Source organism: Lontra canadensis, unplaced genomic scaffold, assembly GCF_010015895.1.
Source record: "Lontra canadensis isolate GAN:19392208 unplaced genomic scaffold, GSC_riverotter_1.0 scaffold43, whole genome shotgun sequence".
In the NCBI taxonomy this organism is placed as follows: Eukaryota; Metazoa; Chordata; class Mammalia; order Carnivora; family Mustelidae; genus Lontra; species Lontra canadensis.
The window spans coordinates 15,624,798-15,634,138 of record NW_022631037.1 but is presented as its reverse complement, the minus strand read 5'-3'; the positions used below and the strand labels follow the sequence as shown (position 1 = coordinate 15,634,138).

At 58.6% G+C, this 9,341-nt stretch overlaps 2 protein-coding genes across 4 annotated transcripts; both read left to right on the top strand.

The window, feature by feature from the left end:
* The first annotated feature begins 1,147 nt into the window (after positions 1–1,147).
* On the top strand, positions 1,148–5,488 carry GHDC (GH3 domain containing). 3 transcript variants are annotated; one of them, XM_032871659.1, is made up of 9 exons: positions 1,148–1,545; positions 1,720–2,015; positions 2,317–2,438; positions 2,568–3,072; positions 3,475–3,667; positions 3,760–3,831; positions 3,909–4,042; positions 4,383–4,468; positions 4,740–5,488. In XM_032871659.1, the coding sequence occupies exons 2-9, from the start codon at positions 1,733–1,735 to the stop codon at positions 4,956–4,958; spliced, it is 1,614 nt and encodes a 537-aa protein (XP_032727550.1). In that variant the 5' UTR covers positions 1,148–1,545; positions 1,720–1,732; the 3' UTR covers positions 4,959–5,488. The 3 variants fall into 3 exon arrangements, with proteins under 3 accessions (XP_032727550.1, XP_032727549.1, XP_032727551.1); XM_032871658.1 differs by having other exon boundaries at positions 2,287–2,438; XM_032871660.1 differs by lacking the exon at positions 1,148–1,545 and having other exon boundaries at positions 1,839–2,015; positions 2,311–2,438.
* Positions 5,489–7,834: 2,346 nt separating this feature from the next.
* HCRT (hypocretin neuropeptide precursor) lies at positions 7,835–8,428 on the top strand. Its single transcript, XM_032871817.1, has 2 exons — positions 7,835–7,864; positions 8,054–8,428. The coding sequence occupies exons 1-2, from the start codon at positions 7,835–7,837 to the stop codon at positions 8,426–8,428; spliced, it is 405 nt and encodes a 134-aa protein (XP_032727708.1).
* The last annotated feature ends 913 nt before the right edge of the window (positions 8,429–9,341 follow it).

The window sequence follows — 9,341 nt, the reverse complement described above, 5'->3', positions numbered from 1 at the left end:
GTGGTTGTTTATGGTGGGGGTGGGGAGGTGGGAAGGGACTGGGGGGTGATAGCTAAAGGGTAGGGGGTTTCTTTCAAGGTGATGAAAATGTTATGAAATTGACTGTTGGTGTTCCACAGATCTGTGAATACAGTAGAAACCATAGAATTGTCTGCATTAAATGGGTGACTTGTATGGTATGTGAATTATACCTAATAAAGCTGTTCTTTAAAAAATAAAAAATAAAAAAAATCAAGTAAAAGACCTAAACAAGGAATTAAAAGGGGTGAGATCAAGGTGGGGCATCCTGACAGCGAGAGGTGAACTGTGCCACCTGAGCGAAGGCCCTCCTCCACTGTGAAAGGGAGCGAGAGCCCCTGGAAGATGATGAGGGGTTGATGGGAGGGATTTTAGTGTTCAAGAGCCTGGTTCCAGAGCGCAGGAGCAGGGAAGGCTTAATTAACCACGGGCTGCAGAAGAACCTCATTCTAGAACAGAAGTTCTCAAACTTCACAGTGGGAGGGTAGGAGCCTAACCGAGGTGGGCCCCTCGTTCCAAGTTGCAAAAAGTCGTCATGTCTTAAAGATGGGAGAAGTTTGTTTTTCTTGGGCATAAACCCTATTAGCTAACACCAGTGGTGACCCCAGTTACCAGGTAAAGTTGGGATGAGCTACCGGTGACAAATGGTACTGTCAAGTCCCCTTCCTTGAGAACTAGTTAATGTTTACCTAAAAAAAAAAATTTAAGATTTTATTTATTTATTTGAGAGGGAGAGAGAGAGAGAGAGCTTGAGATCAGGGGAAGGGATCTTCCTGGAGCGGGAAGACACACATATGCACACACCCCCTACCCCGTCTGGGGCTGGATCCCAGGATTGGATTGGATTGGAAGAAAATTTTGTTTTTCAAACAGTTCTCGGGCTTGAATCTGCTCCTATGGGGTGCGCCCTTCTCCCAACACAAGCTGCTTCGTGGCACTCTTTTCCACACTCAGCTTTCTATTCCTTCACCTGCAGGAGTTTCAAGACCACACTTCTCTGGCGGGGAGTTTCCTCCCATCTGCCAGCTTGGGCTGGCTGCCAGCATGTGGGCCCCAAGGCAAACTGCCCCTTTAAGAGCCCCCCCACCCAGCTCCTCCCTCGGGCCTGCGGCCGGATTTCCCCATCAGGGCCCCACCCTTTAAAGCCACGGCTCCATCTTCCTGGCTGGCTGTGTACGCAAACCGGAGGGCCCAGGGGTTCCTGGGTGCTGAGATTGGGCACACGTGGGCTGTGACAGGTGCATGTGGGACATGGAACCACCACCAGGGGCTCAGGAGGGACCTGAAGCTGGGACGGGGAGGGTCCTGGGCTGAGGCCGAGCCACTCGGAGGTGGGAGTGGGCTGGACGGGGCATTCGTGGGGCAGCAGTCTCTGTGTGCCAGGCACCATGGCAAACCCTTTCTGTAGCTTCTGCGGAGCTATTAGTGTTCCCATTTTACAGATAGGGCAACGGAGCCCAGAGCAGCAAGCTGACTTACCCGGGGCCCTACCGCTAACCAAGTGGCAGCGCCAGGGTCCAAACTCAGGTCAATGTGACTTCAGAGCCTTGGTGTCTTCTCCTCGGCATCACCTGGCTGACGGCTCCTGGCTTCTTCCCAGACTTCCTTTCCCCTTGTGTGGTAGAGTGGTGTTAAGTGGGGGGGAGATGGGTTATCCCCTCCTCCCCCATTACCAGAACTTGGGTCCCTTCCTCCTCCCAGGAGCTGCTTGGAGATGCTGCTGCTGCTGCTGCTGCTCCCCCTCCCCCTCCTTCTCCTGCTGCTGCTGCCACCCCTGGCCCTGCTCCGGCAGCCCCAGGATGCCAGGCCATCCTGGCTGTCCTGGCTTGCTGGCCTCCAGCACCGTATGGCAGGGGGTGCCCTGTGCTGGGCAGCCGCCTGGCAGCAAAGGAGACTAGAGCAGAGCACACTGCACGCAGGCCAGAGCCAGCAGCAGGCCCTGATGTGGTGTCTGCGAGAAGCTGGAAGGCCCCTCGGTCCCCTCCAGGGGACCACAGGTGTGTTTCCAAGGGTCTGGGGAGGTGCCCCGAGCAGATAGAAATGCCACTGGACAGTCAGATTCCAGAACCTGAGGACCTCCCTTCTCCCCTTCTACTGCCAGCACCAAGGGGCCCAACCCAAAGACCCTACCCAGGCTCAGGATCGTTCGAGATGCATGTTCCATTGGGAACATGGGCCCTAGTAGCCTTGCCCCAGGCCTGTGCTGGGTTCCTTCCCAAAGGGTCTTACCAATCTTGCCTGAAACTTCTTGGGAAACTGTGGCTTCAGGACGAGTTTATGATGTCTTTGGAGCTACAGATACAAGCACCTTCCGGAACCATCTCCCTCTGATCAAGGCCACCCAGGCCCAGGAGGAGGAAAGTGGGGGGCAGCTGCTGCCCCCTACGTCAACCCAGTGCTACGGGGAAGCATCCTTGCAGGTAAACAGAAGGCTGGAGCCTAGCTCCGCCAGAGACCCCTACTTGCAGCCAAACCTTCCCATCAGTGTGGGCAAAGAACCCCCAACCTGGGGGCTCAGAGGCCAACACCCTCCTTTGTCTCCCCCTCAGGCTACCTTGCTGGGTCTGGCAGCCCTAAGCAAGGCCTTCCCAGAAGTGCTGACTCCAGGAGGCATTGCCTGTGTGACCCCTACATCTCCCTGGCCTCGTCCTCTCCCCTGGCCTTGGCGCATCCTGGACCAGGTTGTTAGTGCTCCTGGGGCCAAGCACCCTGGGGCCCTACTGCTAGAGGCACTGAGGTCCCCAGGGCTTCGGGCACTGGAAGCTGGGACGGCCACCGAACTCCTGGATGTCTTTTCCGGCCTGGAGGCCAATGGTGAAGAGCTGGCTGAGGCAATGGCTGCTGGGAACCCGGGGTCTCCTCTTCCCAGCCGGGCAGCGGAGCTGCGGGAGGCCCTAGACCTGGGGCCCCGAGGACTGGCCCTCCGACTCTGGCCAAAACTACAGGTGGTGGTGACTTTAGACGCAGGAGGCCAGACCGAGGCAGTGGCTGCCCTGGAGGCCTTGTGGTGCCACGGGCTCGCCTTCTTCTCGCCTGCTTATGCCACCTCTGGAGGTCAGCAGGAGTCAGGGCTAGTGAGCTGCGGGGCAGGGGGCAGAGGCCGCATGGCTAGCTGCCAAGTAGTGAGCCCTGCATGGTCACCTCATTTAACACCCCCAACCCCAGCAGCTCCATTTTACAGGTGCAGAAACCGGGGCTTGGGGAGGTCAGGAGACTTGCACAGATGGCCCCAGCATCAGCACTTACCCAAGGGTCCTCCTCCCCCAGAGCCACTTCCCCTTCGCAATCAGGGCCTCAGAGGCAGGCCACCTAGCCTGCGGGAGCCAGGAAGGAGGGGTGGAAGGGCAGCAGTGGGCTCAGTTGCTCAGAGAATCGGGGCTGGGGTCTAGGCCGAGGGGCTATTCCCTAGCAGACGGCCACAGCACCCCCAGCAAGAGGGCTGCTTGCTCCCCACAGGGGTAGTGGGCCTAAACTTGTGGCCGGAGCAAGCCCATGGACGCTACCTTCTGCCCCCTGGAGCTCCTTTTATTGAGCTGCTCCCAGTCAAGGAAGGAGCCCAGGAAGAGGCAGCCTCCACCGTCCTGCTGGCCGAGGCCCAGAAGGGCAAGGAGTACGAGCTGGTGCTGACCAACCACGCTGGCCTTGCCAGGTGATCACCTGCCTCCCCCAGGTCACCTCAAGCCCTCTGCGACCTTACCGAGGGCCAGGGACATGAGCTCACCACCACCGCTACCCTGTCAGGTGCCGCCTGGGCGACGTGGTGCAGGTGGTCGGGGCCTACAATCAGTGCCCGGTCATCAGGTTCGTCCGCAGGTAGGCGACTCCCTAGGGGAGCTGAGGGGCCATCCTTGTGCCCTAGGCTCCTCTGCCTCCCCCTTCCACCTCCCTAGGCTGGGCCAGGCCCTGAATGTGCGAGGAGAAGACATTCAAGAGGACGTGTTCACTGAGGCCCTGGGCCGGGCTGTAGGGCAGTGGCCGGGGGCCAAACTGTTAGACCACAGCTGTGTGGAGAGCAGCATTCTGGGTAAGCTGCTTCGTCAGCCCCTGCCCCCCATTCTTGAGTTGGCTGCCCCCCCCAATACCATACCCATCCTGAAGGAAGAGCTCTAGGAAAGAGGTAAGACCCAGCCTCTTTTGCTGCTCCTAACAAAGGTCCTTCCCTCATGTCTGACTCCCATCCCTCCTGACCTCTTTCATCGTTACGATTAGGCTTAGGGTTCCTCTCCATTTACCTCCTTCTCGGCCAAGAAAGTCCTTTTCTCCCATGAGCCTCAGAGTGGGGTACAACAGATTGGGGGCGCAGGCATTGGTGTTGGAAGCTGCCCCGTTCACTAAAGTGTGTGTGCGTGGGACTTTGTCCTCAGATTCCTCCCAGGGCTCTGCTCCCCACTATGAGGTGTTTGTGGCGCTAAGGGGGCTAAGGAACCTGTCAGAGGAAAATCGAGACAAGGTAAACGACACAGGGATGGGACGGAACTGCGTGTCCCTTTCACTCTGCATGCCCACAGGTGCCCTGGGCACAGTGCAGGGAGGGGGATGAGGGGGACAAGGGAGCTGGGCAGGAGAACCTCCCTGGGGACTCGGGGAGGGAAGGGATGAGGTCCTCGGACACATGTGTACGCATGAAACGCCTGCCACTCAGCTGCGGCCACCATCAGGCACCCCTCAGCCACGGGCCACAGAGCCACGCACCAGCCTCACTCAGGCCCTTCTGTTCCCAGCTTGACCACTGCCTTCAAGAAGTCTCTCCCCGATACAAGTCCCTGCGGTTCCGGGGCAGCGTGGGCCCTGCCAGAGTTCACTTGGTGGGGCGCGAGGCCTTCAGAGAACTCCGGGCCGCCCTTGCAGCCTGCCCCTCATCCCGCTTTCCTCCCGAGATGCCCCGGGTCCTCAGGCACAGGCATCTGGCTGAGTGTCTGCAGAGGAGGGTGTTGTCCTGAGCTGAGGCCTCCTGCTGGCCCATCCCCCTTCATAAGCCACCTCGCTCCTTCCTCTGCGGCCTCTCTGGATGGGAACCCTCCGACAGGGTCTTCGACACTGTGTCACCTGACAGTGGCTCATCAGAGCTGCCAGGCCTTAGGGATGTGCGACCTAGTCAGCCTGTGCTGAGCAGCTGACGTCAGCGGATGCCTGCAGGGGGATGCCCGGAGCCTGGAGACCCCCTCCAGAGGACACTGCTAGAAGTCCCGCACACACCACGCTCCCGTGTCTCCAGCCCAGTGCACTGTGCAGGCCACAAGTGTTGGCAGTTCAGACCCCTGGGAGCGGCCCTCTGCAAGAAACAGGAGTGGGAGAAAAGAGCCCAGCATCATTGTCCCTTATGCGACAATTCTGAAGTGTATTCTGCTCGGGTTGCCTACCCTGATAACCCTCTCAGTAACACAGCTCCTCCTGGTTTCCTTCCATCCCTTCCATCCCCACTCCCTTATCTGCTTTCTAAGATCACCTCCCAAATAAACGGCTCACACCCTATTCTTGACTCAGGGTCTGCTTATGGAGAAACTGTAAGAGTCCTCTTGGCTCTGTTTCTGCGGCCGCCTGGCTCCCTGCACCCCCGCCCACCTTCTGCTCTGGACACCAGGGCTCTCCTCCCACTCCCCACTGCAGGTTGGGGTAGGCCCCGGTGTGTGTGCACCTCTTTCCACTCCAAGCTGATCTGAAATGTGGAGGGACTGCTCCCCAACTTCCCTTGCCCTGGCTTAGCACAGGTCCTGTCTGGCCCCACACCCACAAATCACTTCCCTGGCTGGGGGCTGTACTATAGATCATGAAGGATCCCACCAAGAAGCAGTCCCAAAGACCATGGGGCTTAACTGTGCATCATAACCTGTGGGGAAACTGAAGCTTCCTGAGGCTGTGAATGAAGCTGGCCCAAGGGCCCGCAGCACCTCCTAATTAACATGGCCTCAGTTGCTAAGTCTTCAGCCCTGCCTCTGAATTATTTCTGGATTCCATGCACCCCCATCAGCCCCACGACTCCTTCCTACTAAAACTTCCCATAGCTTCCTAGTGTCCACAGGACTGAGACCAAACAGCCAAGCCTGTAAGACTCTTTGACCCACCCTGGGCCTCACTCACCTGTCCAGCCCCCTCCCCCGCCCAGGACTGAAGCTGCAGCTCTAACAACCACACCCTACTATCCCGCATGAGCTAAGCACCATCACCTCTAATTCTTTGCTCAACTTGTGCCTCCCGTGCAATGCCTTCTCCCAACCTTCCCTGATGGAAATCCACTTTGCATGCCAGGCCTTTCTGGGGCCTTTTCTTCCACTGAGCTATCACTACGCTGGGTTGCCTCGCCACCTGAACTTTGGAGCTCCAGGAAAACTGGGTCATGTCCAATGCACACTGCCCCTCCAGCGCCCAGTGCAGGGCCTGGCAGGGAGCAGGTCTTCAACAGACATGCCCCTTATCAAAGAGAGACTCTACTTCGGAGCTGGCATGGTCCTTCCCCAGGGTGGCTCACTCCTGGCTGATAGTGAGATGGGACCCATCTTCGACTCCAAGCAGCCTGACCAGGAAGGAAACTGGGCAGGTCAGAGGACAGCACCAGGTTTGGCTGCTGTCCTTCCCCTGCCCAGGTTTAGTTTCCAAGATTTTCCACCTTGGAGGTTGGTGGAAGGGGTAGAGGGAAGAAGAAAGCTGGAGAGAAGGGAGAGGCGGGTAAGAAGTCTTTTCCATGAAGGAAGAGGGCCAAGGAGCCTGATAGACCCCAGGGACAGCAACAAGGAGCAGAAGGGGGAGGCTAGCTGCCTGGCTGCCCACCCCCATACACATGCCACGTGGATTGCGGGGCTCACAGCTGCCTTTTCTCCTGCCCTAATTAGCAGCTGCCCAGCACCCCCCTCATTGTCCCAGGCCACTGCCCCAGGCAAGGCCTCTTTTGTGCTCCCAGATTCCTGGGTGCAAGGTGGCCTCATTAGTGCCCGGAGACCGCCCCATCTCCAGGGAGCAGGCGGACAGACAAGGGGGGTGCCAGGGGAACAGTGATCAAACTCCCGCTTCTGAGAACCTTGGCAGCCATTCTTTGGGTCCAACCTGGAGACGGCCCCCCTGCAGGAGGCTAATCTTAGACATGCCTTTGTCTGGCCCCAGAGTGGACGCAAGTACCCGTCTGTCCCCCACCACCTCAGAGCACTATAAACCCTAGGCCCTTGATCAGGGGTCACAGTCAACGGCCTCAAAGTTACTGGCTATTCGGACCACTGCTGACACCACCTCTCCTGGCTACCCCACTCTGAGCTCCAGACACCATGAACCCTCCCTCTACGAAGGTAAAGACCGAGGGAGAGAGGGGTGACTCATCATACCAGATGGGCAATGAGAATGCTTATTCAGGGGGCTGGAAAGAAGACTGAGGGCTCTGAGGCAGGGGACTGGGTGGTCTCAGCGGAGAGCCGGGTGCTAGCAGGGGTCTGAGAGCTCGTGCCTCCCAGGCTGTTTGCACCTGTCTCATGTCCCCCTCCCGAAGCCTGCACTGTAGAAATGATTTAATACCGGTTCACAAGGGAGGAAGTTGTGCCCCCTTAGGGAACAAGTGCGAAGAGACAGAGTGCAGTTTCCCCGGAAAGGGAGGAGGCAGACGTGGCAACGCCACGTGGAACCTGCCAGTCGTTGACTTGCACGTGTTTGTCCAGGGAGGGACTATACAGGGCCTCTGTCTCCCCTTATGAACAAAGTTCTGGTGCAGACAGACTTACACATCTTGTTTTCAGGTATAGTGGTAAGCGCTTTAATGGGGGTACGCGGGACTAAGAGTACCCAGAAAAGAGGGATTCACTCTGCTCAGGGGGTCTCAAAGGGCTTCCTGGAAGAGATGCCGTGTGGGGGCTTGAGAGATGAGCAGGTAAAGCAGCCAGAGAGGAGCCCCCCTCCGCCCCCGGCAGGCAGCCTTGCTCAGCGGCGGAGAAACCAGCGAACACAGTAGGAGCGCAGGCGGGGAGGGGCGCCGAGCCAGATGGGCCGGGCCTGGGCGTAGGGGCTGGAGGCGGGCGCGGCGGGAAGACCCCCAGCGCCTGGCCTCGGATCTACCTAGGTCCCCTGGGCCGCCGTGACGCTGCTGCTGCTGCTGTTGCTGCCGCCCGCGCTGCTGTCGCCCGGGGCGGCCGCGCAGCCCCTGCCCGACTGCTGCCGCCAGAAGACGTGTTCCTGCCGCCTCTACGAGCTGCTGCACGGCGCGGGCAACCACGCGGCGGGTATACTCACGCTGGGCAAGCGGCGGCCCGGGCCCCCCGGCCTCCAGGGCCGGCTGCAGCGCCTCCTGCAGGCCAGCGGCAATCATGCGGCCGGCATCCTGACCATGGGCCGCCGCGCAGGCGCAGAGCCAGCGCCGCGCCCCTGCCCGGGGCGCCGCTGTTCCGCGGCCGGCGCCGCCCCTTCTACAGCGCCTGGAGGGCGGTCCGGGGTCTGAGCTCCTGACAGTGCCCTGTCCTGGCCGTGCCCTGTCCTGGCCCTACCCTCTCCTCGTTGCCCGCCGGGTGTCAGCCCCCAAAAAAGGGCAATAAAGACGAATCTCTTAGTGTGGCTAGTCTCTGTTCTGTATGGTCGCATCCCGTCCTGCAGGGGGCGTGAGAGTACTTCGAACTATAAAGAGCCCGAGGGCCTAGAAGCCTCGAGCTGGGGCACCTCTGCTCTGGCGTTTTGGAGCTCTAAATACTGCAAGGAATCGTGGAAGGAAGCTGCGTGGCACGGAGAGGACATGTGCATACTTGGAGGGGAGGATGGGGAACAGACATGGCTCTCGACGCTCTGCTGGTCTCTGTATCTGTGCCTTTACAGACAGGGAAGGGAGGGAGAGCAAGGAAGGTTGCACAGAGGAGCGGAGTCTGGCCTGGGAAGGGATAGGAGCGGAGCTTGCCGCAAAGGCCAAGAATATAAGGTTCAACATGAATCTTCCAGAATGGCTGCTGCATGAGAGTTGATGGTGTGGGGAACGGGGAAGCGCCGGAGGGGAGGCTGTCAGGTTCCTGCAGCCTGGGTTGTGAAGGCCTTCGCAAATCATCAGGTTTTACATTTCATTCTGTAGGTACCTGGGAGTCAGGAGAAGTTCTTAATTAGAGATGGGGTAAGATTTTCCTGCAACTTTAGCTGAATGCACCCTCCACCCCCAATTCACAGGTTGAAGTCCTAACTCCCTCCACCGCACTTCATAAGATGACCTTATGTAGAAATAGAGTCATTGTATATGTAAGTAAGATGACGTCATCCTGGGGGAGAGTGGACCTCTAATCTGATATGACTAGTGTTCTTATAAAAAGGGGGATTTGGATGCACAAAAACGCACACAGGGAGAAACAATGTGAACATAAAGACAGAGGTGGGGT